The sequence below is a fragment of the Rhinoraja longicauda genome, chromosome 20 (genome assembly GCF_053455715.1).
Source record: "Rhinoraja longicauda isolate Sanriku21f chromosome 20, sRhiLon1.1, whole genome shotgun sequence".
Lineage (NCBI taxonomy): Eukaryota > Metazoa > Chordata > Chondrichthyes > Rajiformes > Arhynchobatidae > Rhinoraja > Rhinoraja longicauda.
The window spans coordinates 13,153,648-13,170,963 of record NC_135972.1 but is presented as its reverse complement, the minus strand read 5'-3'; the positions used below and the strand labels follow the sequence as shown (position 1 = coordinate 13,170,963).

General features: G+C 45.7%; 1 protein-coding gene across 1 annotated transcript in view; it reads left to right on the top strand.

Annotated features, from left to right (window-relative positions):
- The window catches only part of tmtc1 (transmembrane O-mannosyltransferase targeting cadherins 1), a 104,443-nt gene that overhangs the window by 68,136 nt on the left and 18,991 nt on the right, over positions 1-17,316 (top strand). The window contains exons 11-12 of the mRNA XM_078416970.1: positions 8,363-8,471; positions 15,445-15,547. Of these exons, the coding sequence (XP_078273096.1) occupies positions 8,363-8,471; positions 15,445-15,547 (212 nt within the window). The remainder of the gene's footprint in view (positions 1-8,362; positions 8,472-15,444; positions 15,548-17,316) is intronic.

Below are 17,316 nucleotides of genomic sequence, written 5' to 3'. Positions count from 1 at the left end.
GTGGAACTTCCCCAGCTCTGGATTCTGAGTCTTTCTTAGGTTCCAGCTATTCTATTGGAGACAGATTTTTAGACTTTAACAAAATCGGTGTTTGCAATTTTACTTTTTGTGCAAAACAGCCATCAAGTCTGCCACATTACGCTGCTCCCTGGTTGAATAGGACTGCTTTATAGGTGTTCGGATTGTATGCCAGATCTCCTGAAATTTTAGTGTTTAGTTTAGAGATACAGCGCGGAAACAGGCCCTTTGGCCCACCGAATCCCTGCCGACCAGCAATCCCTGCACAACTGACACGAGACTATACACACACTAGGTTCATTTTACAATTTTACCAAAGTCAATTAACCTACAAACCTGTGCGTCTTTGGAGTGTGGGAGGAAACCAGAGTACCCGGAGAAAACCCACACAGGTCACGGGGAGAACGTACAAACAGACAACATTCATAGTCAGGAAACCATTTCAAAGGATCCATTGTGACATTCTCCCACAGAGTTTCTGGGACTTCCTGTGCTGACCATTGACTCATGGATGTGGTCAAAGGCATTTTTCTGCAGGGACCTTTCTCTGAAGGACAAGGCCCAACTGAGTGGAACATTGCAGGGCAAAGAAGTCAGACCCATCCTTCACGACACCAGGTACAGGTGGAACCCCAGTGCACAGTGACTCTTGTCTGCATACTCTGCCTCTCTATATAGCTCGTGTAGCCATGCACAGTGCTGCCAACTGATTCTTCTGTTAAGCTCCCCAGGCCCGACAGGTGTCTTGGAATCAAGCCACCAACTCCCCACAGACCAGCAGTTGAATCTTGAGCCTCTCTGTGAGTTACTCTTTCACCACGTTAATCTCTCTGGGGAACAGCGCTATTTTTCTTTTCACCTCAGGTTGTCATGGTTACAAGATTGGTAAATAGAGCCCAACCCTTTGCTCCAAATCCTATTTGTGAAAGAGAAACTTCCTATGGTACACAGAGACTCCCCACTTTGTCCGTCCCACTGCGGATCAGTAAATGGACTGCACCTGTCCCAACAAAATGCATAATTTTCAATCTTACTACAGGCTTCAAACCTCTTCCCTTGAGCTAACAATGCGGTTTCTTTCAAATAGCAGCAATTAACTGAGAGGCAACGACCCCCAGTGGGAGTCGGCAACATTTCCTTGATATCCTGAACTCCCAGAATGGGGGAACCACTCGGGAAGCCCACGTTTTTTCGCGCTAAGCTTTCTCTGGCCTTAAACGCCGCACGTCAATATTAACCCCTTCGTATCAGTGGTTTTACTTTCGAGCCTCTGCTGCAGGCCCAAGAGTCAAGAGTGTTTTAGTGCTGTATGTTCCGAAACAGAATAATGAAATTCTTACGTGCAGCAGCACACCAGATATGTTTACATAGTACCCAGTAGACACCATAATTTAAAAAAAGTTTGAAATATAAAAACAAACAATAGCAGTTCGTAGTTCGGAGTTTAGTTGGAGTTTAGTGTTCAATGGCCTGATGGTGGTTGAGAAGAAGCTGCTCCTGAACCACGTTACAGGCTCCTATGCCTTCTTCCCAATGGCAGGAGTGAAACGAGAGTGCGCCAGGGTGCTGTGGGTGTCTGATGATGCTGCTTGCCTTTTTGAGGCAGTGCCTCCTGTTGGACCCTTTGATGGTGGGGAGGTCAGCACCCATGATGAACTGGGCAATGTTTACCTCTTTGGTAACCTCTTTCCTTCCTGGGCATTCGAGTTGCCGAAGCAGGTCGTGATGCAACCAGTCAACGTGCTGTAGAAGTTCAAGAGGGTATTCAACGACATACCAAGTCTCCTCAATCTTCTGGGGCAGGTCTTTGAGATGAGGTATCATGGTTATCAAAGTGAGAAGGAAAATATTTAATAGGAAACTGACGACCAACCTTGCACACAGAGGGCAGTGGGTATATATATATATTTTTTTAGATTTAGATTCTACAGCGCGGAAACAGGCCCTTTCGGCCCACCAAGTCCGCGCCGCCCAGCGATCCCCGCACATTAACACTATCCTACACACACCAGGGACAATTTTTACATTTACCCAGTCAATTAACCTACAAACCTGCACGTCTTTGGAGTGTGGGAGGAAACCGAAGATCTCGGAGAAAACCCACGCAGGTCACGGGGAGAACGTACAAACTCCATACAGACGGCGCCCGTAGTCAGGATCGAACCTGAGTCTCCGGCGCTGCATTCGCTGTAAGGCAGCAACTCTACCGCTGCACCACCGTATGCCACTCATCATATGGAATGAGCTGACAAAGTAGGTGAGGTAGGTAACATTCAAAAGACATTTAGACAAGCACATGAGTAGGGAAGGTTTCGAGGGGTATGGGCCTAGCGCGGGCATCTGGGACAAGTGTAAATGGGGCATCTTGGTCGGCATGGGCGAGTTGGGCCGAGGGGCCTGTTTCCATGCTGTATGACTGTGCTGTGACGAGAAGAAAGTACCTGCTCATTATCACTTCCCAATTTGCCATGCCGATTACAGCAAAAGATACACTCACAGTGGAAATAAAGAACTGGCGATGTTGCTTAATAGACGAAAGGACACAACGTGGTAGAATAACTCAGCAGCATCCCCGGGCAACATGGATCGGTGGTGTTTCGGGTCGGGAATGTTGGAATCTTCAGGATGTCGCGAGCTGGAATATTTTTGAATCATCCAGGGGATTTTGAGGGTGCTACATAAAGGCAACTGTAAGAAGTGTAGATTTCCACAAATCGTTTAACTTCTATATAAGCGTTTTATTACAAATACAATGCAGAGAGCAAGTGAGAAAACCTCTGCATGGCACACCTCATGGTTACAAAGTGAAACAAATTTAATCACTTGCTCTCTGCATCGTATTTGTAATAAAACGCTTATATAGAAGTTAAACAAATTTAATCAGCAGCATAATACAGGTAACACCACCAAAACCAGGCATGGATCATAGATCAGGTCAGCAATACGAAAGTCAGGCATGGATCAATCCGCCTAGGGGATTGATCTACAGCAACTTCTGCTTTCTTGAACATAAACAAAATCATTCCATCTCTGACAGTTTTCCAGCAAACCAACAGATGACTGTTGTGTGGAGATAGTCCATTCTTACAGGGGCAGGGGAAACTAAATCAGGAAATCAAGGATGGCCAAAGAAATTAGTTAAATATTTTATGTCTATCTTCAGGAGTGGTATTGATTTATTATTTTCACGTGTACCGAGATGAAATACTATCAGTCAAATCACACAATACAAGACAGGCAGTCTGAAAAAGGGTCTCGACCTGAAACGTCACCCATTCCTTCTCTCCAGAGATGCTGCCTGTCCCGCTGAGTTACTCCAGTATTTTGTGTCTATCTTCGGTTTAAACCGGCACCTGCAGTTCCTTCCCACACATACAATAAAAGTACAATCAAGACAAAAGAGAAGAAAATAACCATAGTGCAGAATATAGTGCGTCAGCTTCAGAGAAAGTGCAGATTTAAAAAAAAGTGCAATGGCTGCAACGGGGTGGGTTGTGACTTCGGGGCTACATGCCTCGCTTATGAGAGGTTTCGGTAGTCTGACATCAGCAGGGAAAATCTGTTCCTGAATCTCTTGTTATGTGCTTTCAAGCATTTGTATCTTCAGCACAATGGGAGAGGGGAGAGGGGAGATGGAGGAATGACCGGTGTGAAAACGGTTGTTGATTATGGTGGCTGCTTTCCCGAGGCAGCGTGAAGTGCAAACGATGTCGGGGCGGGTGGGGCACGAGAGGGCAGACAGGAGATGGGTCATTCACTGCACAAGGCCAAGTCCTTGACCTGCCCTTGCAGCCGTGGCATGTTTTGTGGCGACTTGAGTTGAATTTCTGCTAAATGATTACACACAGACTGAAGAAGGGTCTCGACCCGAAACGTCACCCATTCCTTCGCTCCTGAGATGCTGCCTGACCTGCTGAGTTACTCCAGAATTTTGTGAATAAATACCTTCGATTTGTACCAGCATCTGCAGTTATTTTCTTACACACAGATATGCATCTGCTTCATAGCCTTGTTACTCTGCTTGAACGAAATCAATACAATTATCTTTATCATCTTTTAGAGTACCTTTACCTCTTTACCACTTCATGGTACCTCTCCCATTTGTTGACATGGGCAAACCCTGGCTCCCTTTATGGAATAAATACATCTTGGCGTTTAATTAGAATGGAAAAGTTAACTGACTTCAGGATTTTGAGGGACCCTGTTAAGATTCGTGAAGAATAAGATTGATGCTGGATTCTCACTCTCTCTTGGCACATAGCAATATGTGTTGCAATTTGCAGATGTTGTATATAAATATAGTCCCCTGCAGAATGCTAAATATAGCCTCTTCATTCCTTCCTGGACAGGGAGAGAAGAGTCATCAAGATTTCTGCAATGGGCACCTCACCACTGTGCCTGGCAGATGGTCCTTTCTGCCATGGTTGGGTTGTCAGTTTATCGTCAACACTCAAATGTAAAGGGACAGCTCTACGTGATCTTTTGCCTTGAGTGGTGAAGGAGAAAAGAGAGGAAACAGACTGACGGATGTGGATTTGCTCATTCACCTTGCTGTATTTAAGTGAGCTGGAAGAGTCCAGGTTGCCTTTGATCTGCCTTTTCAGCATGGCCGACAGCATGTTTTATCAATCATTGTTTGGAGTGTACAGCCGTACCAATTGATTCCAACCATTTCCAATTGCCTGTTCAGATTGCTGACGGTTTGTGAACAGTCCATGAAGCCATCCCTGGTCCCAATGGCATTTTGCACACAATCGTAACAGAGGGATGTTGACAAGATCCATTACTCGCCGCGTTAATAAAAGAAACATTCCATCGATGGTTTGGTCAATCCACCATCTTGAGTTCAACATTCTTGCATCTGACTTAGAAGGTCAAGGGTTCAAGTCCCACTCCAGAACCTTGAGCACATTGTGACTCTCCAATCCTGCCGTTGATATGGGAAACTAAACCAAGGTATCATCTGTCCGAGTGTAGAGATTCAAGAGCTCCGGGCACCATTTCAAAGATTAAGCATCATTTGTGTCCCTCATCCGTTATTGCTAAAGCAGAAAATCTTTCCTTTAATTGCAGTTTGTGGGAGCTACCACATTAATCCCCACGTTTCCAGATTCAGGGTGGCACAGTGGTGCAGCTGGTAGAGCCGCTGCCTCACGGCGCCAGAGACCCCGATTCGATCCTGACCTCGGATGCTGCCTGCGGGGAGTTGGCACGTTCCCCCTGTGACCACGTGGGTTTCCTCTGGGTTCCCCGGGTTCCTTCCACATCCCAAAGACGTGCAGGTTTGTAGGTTAATTGGCCTCTGTAAAGTTCCCCTGGTGTGTAGAGAGAGAGAGAGTGAGAAAGTGGGATAACACAACTGGTGTGAACAGGTGATCGATGGTCAGCGTGGATGGTGGGCCGAAGAGCTTATTTCCATGCTGTGTTTCTAAATTCTCCTACAATGCAACAGGGAAGCATTGCTTCTTTGGGTCAAAGGCCTTCTGTGAATGCCATTCATTCTTTAAAATAGCTAATCAGTAGATGAATGGAAATCTATGCACATTAGAAAGAGGACTATGAAATGCAAGAACAATTAAGATTATTAAGGGGTTGGACATGTTAGAGGCAGGAAACATGTTCCCAATGTTGGGGGAGTCCAGAACCAGGGGTCACAGTTTAAGAATAAGGGGTAGGCCATTTAGAACAGAGATGAGGAAAAACTTTTTTAGTCAGAGAGTTGTGAATCTGGAATTCTCTGCCTCAGAGGGCAGTGGAGGCCAATTCTCTGAATACATTCAAGAGAGAGCTAGATAGAGCTCTTAAGGATAGCGGAGTCAGGGGGTTTGGGGAGAAAGCAGGAACGGGGTACTGATTGAGAATAATCAGCCATGATCACATTGAATGGCGGTGCTGGCTCGAAGGGCCGAATGGCCTACTCCTGCACCTATTGTCTATTGTCTAATGTATAACGTCGGATGATCAAAGGGATCAGCAAGACCTATGGTAACTCAATACGGACTATGTCTCGTCTGGAGCAGTGAACTGCAGGCGATTTAGACGTTGACCTAGGTAGGTTAAAGAACAAGGTACAATACAGTGAGTCGGCATTCTATGGAGGTCGTAGAATAGGTTAGTGGGTTCCGTCTCCCATCTCTTGCATTCACAGATGCTGGTAGAGTGGGCCTGATCATGAGGCCATGCTTGTTTTTGCAAAGCCAATGTTCTGAGTGTGTAGGAAGGAACTGCAGATGCTGGTTTAAACCGAAGATAGACACTCAAAATGGTGGAGTAACTCAGTGGGACAGGCAGCATCTCTGGAGAGAAGGAATGGGTGACATTTCGGGTCGAGACCTTTCCTCAGACTAGAGTCAGGGGAAATGGAAACGAGCGTATTGGGTTGAGACCCTTCCTCAGACCAGACTATGGCCTGAAGAAGGGTCTCGACCTGAAACGTCACCCATCCCTTCTCTCCAGACATGCCATGCTGCCTAACCTGCTTAGTTACTCCAGCATTTTGTGTCTATCTTCGTTCTGCATGTGTCACCTTATTGCAGTCTGTAGGATTCCGACCTGAAACGTCATCTATCCATGTTCTCCAGAGCTGCTGCCTGACCTGCTGAGCTACTCTAGCAATATGTGTCTCCTTCTGAATATGCTTAATTTGTAATGAAGTTAAATAAATGTAGGTTATCTGTCTAAATAAATATTTGAGAAGTACTTTTATGAACAGGTTGATTTGATCATCTTAGGACTGATGTTCAGCGTTGCAGTTTTCCTTGCAAAAACTTTGATAAGGCTGTCAAAATTAAGAGCAAACATTTACCTTGAAATTCAAATGAATAGCGCTTCGTGTTACAGGATTATTTTTTTTTCTGGAGCAAAATGCACTAACATTTTCAAGTCATGTGGAGTTACTCCAGAAATTCAACAGCACACTTCCAGTTGTGGGTCATCTTTGTGCTCTGGTGAGGTTCTGCTTCAGGGATATCAGCGAGTGACGATATTCCCCGTGCATCGTTCCTCTTGGAGATCTTCAGGCAAACCAGAACCAGTGTGTCCAGGGAGACCCCCAGGAGCATCCTTGAGATGATGGGACCTCCTCAGCACAGTGCTGTACTGGGAGGTCCAAATATTTACATCCATCCTCCAGGACATCTGCAGCCCCGATCACCACCCTAGTGACTCTGTCAGGTCTGGTCCTCAGTTTGCAGATGCCTACTCCAGCCTTGCAACTCTGCTGGCTGAACAGGTAAGTCATTGCATTGATTAGAGTGGTGGGTTCATCCATCAACTCGTGCCTGATTTTTTGGCTTCAGCTGGAACAGCCTAAGTGGCTACTAACATGCAGCATGGTTTTGATCTTGGATACATTCAATTCGGATCAGCAGGGGGGGTGAAGGAATTACTGAAAGGATTGTTGATGTTTCGTCCATTCAATGGTATTTTGGGGAATATCTGCCGTGTTGTACTTGCACGGAGGGCCAGTTTTCTGGCATTTAAGTCCACAAGAGGCAAATACTAAGTCCACCTTAAGGGCGGCACGGTGGCGCAGCGGTAGAGTTGCTGCCTTATAGTGCTTGCAACGCTGGAGACCCGGGTTCGATCCCGACTGTGGGTGCTGCCCATCTGGAGTTTGTACGATCTCCCCGTGACCTTGTGGATTTTCTCCGGGATCTCTGGTTTCCTCCCACACTCCAAAGACGTACATGTTTGCAGGTTAATTGGCTTGGAATAAGTGTACATTGTCCACAGTGTATGTAGTATAGTGTTTGTGTCCCTCAGATCGGCCGACTTGGGCTACTGACTGTCCCGCGGTCTAGGCTTAAGCTCAGGGGTGACCGCGCTTTTGCGGTTGCAGCTCCAAGACTGTGGAACAGCATCCCTCTCCCCATCAGAACTGCCCCCTCCATCGACTCCTTTAAGTCCAGACTCAAAACCTATTTCTACTCCCTAGCGTTTGTGGCCCTCTGAGGGGGCGCTGTGAACTGTTTATGTATGTGCTGTTATGTTTGTGTGCCATTGTATGTTCGTTCTTAGTACCTGAACTGATGTACAGCACTTTGGTCAACGTGGGTTGTTTTTAAGTGTGCTATACAAATAAAATTGACTTGACTTGACTTGACTTGACTTGTGTGCAGGGATTGCTGGTTGGCACAGACTCGATGGGTCGAAGAGCCTGTTTCCACGCTGCATCTCTAAGCTAAACTAAACTAAACTAATCTAAACTAGCACAGGGATTGGTGTTAGCCTGAACTCTGGAGCTGCTGCTCATCAGAGAGAGATAGAGAACGAGAGGTGCGTGCTTGTTCCTTACAATGCCACACAAATGCAAACCTCTTACCAAGCATTTCATGTCTTGCAGATCTCAGAAGAAGGTGCCTGAGGCTGAACAGCTCCTGCGTGACTCTGTCAGATCTGGTCCTCAGTTTGCAGATGCCTACTCCAGCCTTGCAGCTCTGTTGGCTGAACAGGTAAGCCATTGCACTGATTAGAGTGGTGGGTTCATCCATCAACTCGTGTCCTGATTTTTTGGCTTCAGCTGGAACAGCTTGCACGAGTTCTTAATCTGCTTCACCCACCTGGCGGAGTTTCGGATTGATAAATGTGACCAGGTCACCTGAACGATCCATTGGGTCGCACTTAGTGACGCCAAAGTTTAGAAAATCCTTGGGATCCAAAAGACTCTTGTTCAATTTTAAACCCTTATAGTTGCTTGTCTGGTTTATGAAAACAAACTAGAAATCTAGAAGCTAGAAATCTGAAACAAAAACAGCAAATGCTGGAAAGATTCAACTTTCAACATCGGCAGGAGAAGCAAAGTATCTGGCCCTTCGACCCATAATGTCCGTGCCAAACATGATGCCAATTATCCTTAAACTAACCTTCTCTGCCTGCCCGTGATCTATACCCCTCCATTTCCTCTACATCAATATGCCTGTCTAAAAGCCTCTAAGATGTCACCATGGTACCTGCCTCCACCACCATCCCTGGCAGCCTGTTCCAGACACCCACCACTCTGTGAAAAAGAAAACTTGCCCCACACATCATCATTAAACTTTCCCCCTCTCACCTCAAAGCTATGCCCTCTGATCTTTGACATTTCCACCCTGGGGGAAGAAGGCTCTGACTGCCCACTCTGTCTATGTTTCTCATAACTTTATATATTTCCCTCAGGTCTCTCCTCAGCCTCTGACGATCCAGAGAAAACTATTCAGGTTTGTCCAACCCCTCCTCATAGCAAATACCCTCTTATCCAGGCAGCATGTTGGTAAACCTCATCTATACCCCCTCCAAATTCTTCACATACTTCCTCTAATGGGGTGACCAGAATTTCACACGATACTCAAAATGTGGTCTAATCAAACTTTTATAAAGCTACAGCATGACTTCCTGACTCTTGCACTCTATGCCCCACCGATGAAGGCAAGCGTATGAAACGCTTTCTGTACCACCCTCTCCTTGTGTTGCCACTTTTCAGGACTTGGATCCTAAGATCCCTCTGCACATCAGTGTGGTTAAGGGTCTTGCTATTAACTATATACTTTCCCCTTAGATTTGACATCTCAAAGTGTAACACCCCACACTTGCCAAGACTAAACTCCATCTGCCATTTCTCCACATATTTCGATAGCCCGCCGTATACTTTGAAGGCCTTCCTCACCGTCTGCCATCATCTGCCAACTGTGAAACCAATGCATCTACATTTTATATCCACATTGTTTCTATGTATCACAAACAATAGAGGCCCCAGCACAGATCCCAGTGGAACTCTTCTCCCCTCTCCCATCAGGCAAAAGGTACAGAAGTGTGAAAATGCAGAGGGATAGTTTCTTCCCAGCTGTTATCAACTGAACCATCCTATCACCAACTAGAGAGTGGACCTGACCTACCATCTACCTCATAGAAGACCCCTGGACTATCTTTAATCGGACTTTATCTTGCATTAAACAATATCCCCTCTATCCGGTATCTACGCCCCGTGAACGGATCGAATGTATTCATGTATAGTAATTTTCTGACTGGATAGCTTGCAGTCCAAAGGGGTTTACTGTACCTCGGTACACATGACAATAATAAACTAAATTAAACTAAACTCCACTGGCCACATATGACCTCCTGCTAGAATAATAGCCAGAATAGTCATTGACCTGAAACTAATGCTGTTTCTCTCACCACAGACACTGCCTAGGGTTCTCAGCATTTTCTAATTGAGCTGCAGCTCCACTGTTTGCCATTGACAGGTGATGATGGTACATTGAGCAGTGTGGAGGAAAACTGCTTAGTTTTTCCATCCCCCATTGTTCATCCACCATTTCCATGCTACCATGGGTGGCCTAGCAGTAGAGCTACTGCCTTACAGGGCCAGAGACCCAGGTTCAACCCTGACTACTACTGCCTGTCTGTTCTTCCCATGACCTCCCAGTTAAAACTGAGGTGAGAAGATTAAAACTGAGGTGAGAAGAAACTTTTTCACCCAGAGAGTTGTGAATTTGTGGAATTCTCTGCCACAGAGGGCAGTGGAGGGCAAATCACTGGATGGATTTAAGAGAGAGTTGGATAGAGCTCTAGGGACTAATGGAATCAAGGGATACGGGGAGAAGGCAGGCACGGGTTATTGATTGTGGACGATCAGCCATGATCACAATGAATGGCGGTGCTGGCTCGAAGGGCCGAATGGCCTCCTCCTGCACCTATTTTCTATGTTTCTATGTCTATGTTTCTATGACCTGCATGGGTTTTCAAGATCTTCAGTTTTCTCCCACACTTCAAAGACGTACAGGTTTGTAGGTTAATTGGCATGTTACAAATGCAAAGTTGTCCCTCGTGTGTAGAGGATAGTGTTAGTGTGCAGAAACGTCTGGTCAGCAAGGAATCGGTTGGCCGAAGGGCCTGTTTCCATGCTGTACAACTAAACTAAACTAAACTACCCCACAACGACAGCTGATGATTTATCGCCAGTAATTTGTTATCATCCACAAAGGAAATAGCCATATATTTTGAATGCAATCTTGCTTTACCTTCCTCTGCCTCATGTATTGACTTGTTATAAGCCTTCTTTGTACAGAAATACTCAAAGCCTTCGAGCCCCAGTAGTTGAAACTTCCCATTATATTTTAGCAGGAGGATTCCTGGAAGATCAAAAACCAAACCATAGCCCATTTATCTCGGGAAATAAATCAAAATGAATATAAACCTGTGCGTGTTCTCACCACATGTAAGAGCTTTTGAAATGTGGACTGATCAGTGATGTCACATGAGTAGTGGCCACCAAACCTGAATATCAGCAGATTTTATTTGGTTTTTTTGGCCATCAGAACTGTTGTGTTTAACTCTCCGCAGTTACAAACAGTTTAATAGTCTCTGCCTCAGGTTGTTTTATACTTGTCAAGAAATGCTGCTCTTTTCCCAATTTTTTTTTTTTAATAACTTAATTAATGGTTCTGGGATTCCCAAATGTAAAGGGTATTCCTGGTTGACCTCCCAACGTCCTACGATCTCTGCACTCCTACAATTCTGTCCTTTCTATTATTTCTGAAATTATTTGCTTCCATTTTGGTGACCTTGCCTCTGCAATTCCCCCCCCCCCTAATCCTCCACACACTCACTAATTAACTCCACACTCACTAATTCTCTCTCTCTCTCTCTCTCTCTCTCCCTCTCTCCCTCTCTCTCCCTCTCTCTCCCTCTCTCTCCCTCTCTCCCCCTCTCCCTCATGTGATTCATTCCTTGAAGTGTAGGTCTTTGGCCATTGCTCAAATATCTCTGAAGGGCAACACAGGTGCGCAGCAGTTAGTGCTGCTGCTTCACGTCTCCAGCAGCTTCGGCTTGATCCTTGCTGCCTCTGGAGGTGACACATTATCCTTGTGAGAGGAAACCTCTGTACTGCCTCTTTGGAGTTTACACATTAATTATCCTTGTGGGTTTCCCCTCAGGTGATCTGGTTTCCTGTCACAATTCAAAAGACTGATGGCAGGTTAATTGGCCGCTGTAAATTGTCGTTAGTGTCGGTGTGTGGCAAAAGAATCAAAGGGGAGGCGACGAATGTGTGGGAGGGAATAGATTCTGGGGAAATAATTGGAGGATGGATTGAATGGCTTATTTCCAGGTCATATCAAGCTCCAATCTAATTTTCTGATAGCTGGTTGCCACATTTCATCGGATAACACTGTAATGAAACACTTTGTAAATGTGATATAAATGCAGGCTGCAGTTGTGCCTACTGTGGCTTTACGCTGGTAGAACTCAGGAGATGAGTAACGATATTGTGAAACAAAAATCTGCAGATGTGTAAGGAGGAACTGCAGATGCTGGTTTAAACCAAAGACAGACACAAAAAGCTGGAGTGACCCAGCGGGTCAGGCAGCATCTGTGGAGAAAAGGAATGGGTGACATTTTGTGTCGAGACCCTGACTCACTCTTTGTTCTGTTCAGAGTCTGAAGAAGGGTCTCGACCTGAAACATCACCCACCCATGTCCTCCAGAGATGCTGCCTGACCCGCTGGGTTACTCCAGCATTTTGAGTAACCATTATTTTAGTGAAAGTGCTGAAACTGGATGGCATGGAAATAATTGGATGATTCTCCTTTCTGTTAAACCTGTGGACTATACACCTAGAAATAAAAAACAATTGATTTTATGCACTTCATTGCTATTTTAACTATCTTCCATCTACTGTTGAAACAAGGAATTGCAGATGCTGGTTTACAAAAATGGACACAAAGCTCAGGAGTGTGAAGAAGGATCCTGACCTGAAACATCATCTAGCCATGGATGCTAGTTCTCCAGGGATGCTGCTGAGTTTAGTTTAGTTTAGAGATACAGCGCGGAAACAGGCCCTTCGGCCCACTGAGTCCACACCGACCAGCGATCCCCGCACACCAACACTATCCTACACACACTTGGGCCAATTTACACTTATACCAAGCCAATTAACCTACAAACCTGCACGTCTTTGGAGTGTGGAAGGAAACCGAAGATCTTGGAGAAAATCCACGCGGTCACGGGGAGAACGTACAAACTCCGTACAGACAGCAGCCGTAGTCGGGATCGAACCCGGTTCACTGGTGCCCCAAGCGCAATAAGGCAGAGACTCTACCGCTGCGCCACCGTGCCGCCCAGCACTTTGAGTCCTTTTTTCTCCACCTTCTGTATTTTTCTGGAGAAACTGCCAAGCAGTTGGGAATAGTTGCTGTCGTTCCCCTTCCCTCCCTTCTTCAAGCCGATGCTGCTTCTGAGTAAATGGAGATTGCCTGACATACTGACTGCTATAGACAATAGGTGCAGGAGGAGGCCATTCGGCCCTTCGAGCCAACACCACCACTCAATGTGATCATGGCTGATCATTCTCAATCAGTACCCCGTTCCTGCCTTCTCCCCATACCCCCTGACACCGCTATCCTTAAGAGCTCTATCTAGCTCTCTCTTGAATGCGTTCAGAGAATTGGCCTCCACTGCCTTCTGAGGCAGAGAATTCCACAGATTCACAACTCTCTGACTGAAAAAGTTTTTCCTCATCTCAGTTCTAAATGGCCTACCCCTTATTCTTAAACTGTGGCCCCTTGTTCTGGACTCCCCCAACATTGGGAACATGTCTCCTGCCTCTAACGTGTCCAACCCCTTAATAATCTTATACGTTTCGATAAGATCCCCTCTCATCCTTCTAAATTCCAGTGTATACAAGCCTAGTTGCTAGCTGTGAATCATCTTTTCCGCTCGGACTCATTACCTGACGAAGTGTTGTCAATAACTGCTCCGCTATTTATATGTGGAATAAAGGCAGAGGCTTGTTCTGGTCCAATTAACAGGAGATTTAATATGGGTATTCAGAATTCTGAGCCATTTTAATTAAAACAAGATAAAGTGAAGTATTTGTAAGCACCAAATTGTTTTGACAAGCAATACACTCACTAAAAGAAGATGAAGGCAGAGTCAATCCACTGGAAATTACAGTTTTCACTTGACTGAGATAGTTGAGCTGGGAAATTGCTTGATTAACTTTTAGAGGCATTAAGACAATGTTGCGTGTCACCCTAATGCTGTTTGAGAAGGCCCCATAAACATTGGAGTCTTCATTTGCAAGGCTCACAGTTCTCTGTGCAATGCAATGAAAAGGAACTGCAGATGCTGGTTTAAACCAAAGATAAGACACAACATGCTGGGGTAACTCAGCTGATCAGGCGGTATCTCTGGATAAAATGGATGGATGATGATTTGGGTTGGAACCCTTCTTCAGACTGATTGGGGGGGGGGGGGGGGGGGGCGGTGGGGGACTGGAAGCAAGAATCAGAGACTGTCTGGGGGATAATCGCCCGGTGTTCATCCATAATCAGAGCCAGTCTGAAGAAGGGTCGTGACCCAAAATGTCACCTATCCATTTTCTCCAGAGATGCTGTTGACACTCTGAGTTACTCCAGAATGTTGTGTCTATCTCTCTCTGCAATGCCTCTCTTTGGCAATTTCAGTGCACCACACTTTATTGATGGATTACTGTCATTGATCCGTTTCTTCATTGATCCATCATCCGCAGCAACCAGCATTTAACCTCCTCAGTACAATTCCTGCTGGGAGATCTTTGGGTCGGCACGGTGGCGCAGCGGTCGAGTTGCTACCTCGCAGCGCCAGAGACCGGGGTTCGATCCTGACTACGGGTGATGTCTGTACTGAGTTTGTACATGACCGCGCGAGTTTTCCCCGGGTGCTCCGGTTTCCTCCCACACACCAAAGACGTGCAGGTCTGTAGGTTAGTTTTCTTCAGTAAACAGACAGCACCGGTAGTCAGGATCGAACCCGGGCCTCTGGCGCTGCAAGGCAGCAGCTCTGCCACTGCGCCACTGTGCCGTTTGCTCCTTTCAGTCACAGTCAGAAAGTCGTACAGCATTACAACAGGCCACTGAGTTGAGACTGACCATCAATCACCCACTTAACCCATTCTGCACAGCCCCACTCGTATTCTGCCACTCATCTACGCACTAGGGGCAACTGGCAGTGATCAATTAACCGACCAACCCACAATTCTTTGGGAAGTGCAAGTAAACCGGAGTACCCGAAGTAAATCCATGCAGTTACAGGGAGAATCTGAAAAAATGGCATTGGAGTTTGGGATTGAACCCGGATCACTGGAGCTATGAGGCAGCAGCTCGACCATCTTTGCCACAGTCACCAACATCTTTGCACCGCAGTGCCTCCTGTTCTCGTTGAGATGGAGCGTCGTACACAAAGCTACGACTGAGCGTTTACTACCAGGAATGTTTGTCCAAAAAGGCTAGCCTTATCTGAGCAAGCTGAGTCGCTGAATGGTGGAAGGCACTAAATTGTGTCGTGTTAAGAGTTAATAATAATAATATATTCCTTTATTTGTCCCACACCGGGGAAATTTACAAAGTAATTTAAAAAGTAATCGCAACTTTTTCAAAACACTGTCTGCCCCTCCTCTGTCCTCCCAAGGAGCGATTTGAAGAGGCCGATGACATCTATACAAGAGGCATTGATAACTGCCCCGAGAATTCAGATCTACATAACAACTATGGTGTCTTCTTAGTCGATCGAGGTAAGCAATAGAGTCATTTTTATCTGATGTACATCAGCTGAGCTTGTTATTAGTGGGACAATTTTACTCCCTCACTGGAGATGTTGGCTTCAGGGGTGTTACTCCATAGACCTAGTCAAACCAGGAGGGTTATTCCATATGTCTAGTTGACTACCAGGGCTGTTACTCCAGGGATATTATTCCATTGACCGAGCCCATTGCCAGGAATTTGACTCTTTCGACCCAGTCTACTCCCAGAGAGGTTACCCCATTGACCTAATCTACTGCCAGGAGTGTTGCTCCTTCAACCCATTCTACTCCTGCTAGTAGATTAGTTACTCCAGGGATGTTACTCCAGAGAGAAAAAAGACACAGAGTGCTGGAGTAACTCAGTGGGTCAGGCAGCATCTGTGAAGAACATGGATAGGCGACGTTTTTAGTGTCGGGGCCCTTCTTCAGACCCGAAACATCACTTATCAATGTGTGCTACAGTGATGGTGCCTGACCCGCTGAGTTACTCCAGCACTTTGTGTCTTTTTTAGTAACCAGCACCTGCAGTTCCGTGTTTCCACCTGTTATTCCATAGATCCAGTCTATTGCCAGGATTGTTACTCCTTGGACTAGTCTACTATAAGGAATGTTAAGGGCCTGTCCCACTTAGGCGATTTTAAGGCAACTACCGGTGACTGGGCTGTCGCCGACAGTTCGCCGGGGTGTCGCGGGCATGATCGTGAGGAGTCTTCCAAGAATCGTAGTGGATCTCAGCGCGTCGCTGAGAAATCATCCGGAGTTAAATTTCTCGGCGACAGCTGGCTTGTCGCCAGGTATCGTTGCTTATTGTGGGCGCTGTCGCACGCTGTCCTCAGGTTTGCTAGGTTGTCTTAGATGCATTTAGAAGCACATAATATTAAAATAAGTAAAGTCATTTCAAAATACCATAAAATGCTTGTCTTTAACCAATTTATTTACCGTCAGGACATTTGACAGGTAGATTGGAGGCAACAGTTTGACGGTCTGGTAAGTGTGGGAATTTTCGCGATGTTTATGGCCATCAGCCATTACATTTAAAGTGGGCTCCCAACCCAGATATGCAACCCAGAAACCAGATGTGCATCTCCCGTACATTTTCAAAGAATGCCCACACACTTTTCACAAAAATCCACTGAAACACTTTTTAAATTTTTTTTTTAATACTGCTATTAGTAAACTGGAAGTAAATCCAGTTTATTCCTTGTTACAGTGAAGCTTGGTTTTTAAGTAACCCATACAAGATGTTATAGTTCAAAACTCTCAAGTACTTACCGACTTGTCAGTGATTTCAGCAAAAATTAGGACGCCGGAGAAGCATTGACAGCGTGGGAATTTCACGATGTTTCCGAAGATGGTGTAATCACGACCTGACTCGGCATTGTCGTGGTCATTGTTGTCGGGTAAAAGAAAATTTTGGCGATCTGCTACAACTGCAGTCGCCTAAAAAATCGCCTAATTGGTACAGGCCCTTAACTCCAGGGTTGTTACTCCATCAAATAAAAACCTTTCAACCCTTTAACAGAATAGATCAATTGGACTTAAATCTCTGCTCTCCTTGAAGCCCTGTGAATAAACTACCAGGGGTGTTATTTCCTTTGACCTCGTCTGCTGCCAGGAATTTTACTCTTTAGACCCAGTCCATTACCAGGGATGTTACTTCATTGACCTAATCTACTGTCAGGAGTGTTCCTCCTTCAATCCATTCACTTTGTATGTCTCTGGTTCTGTTAAGAACTCTCTGGCCCTGACCACTGACTGTA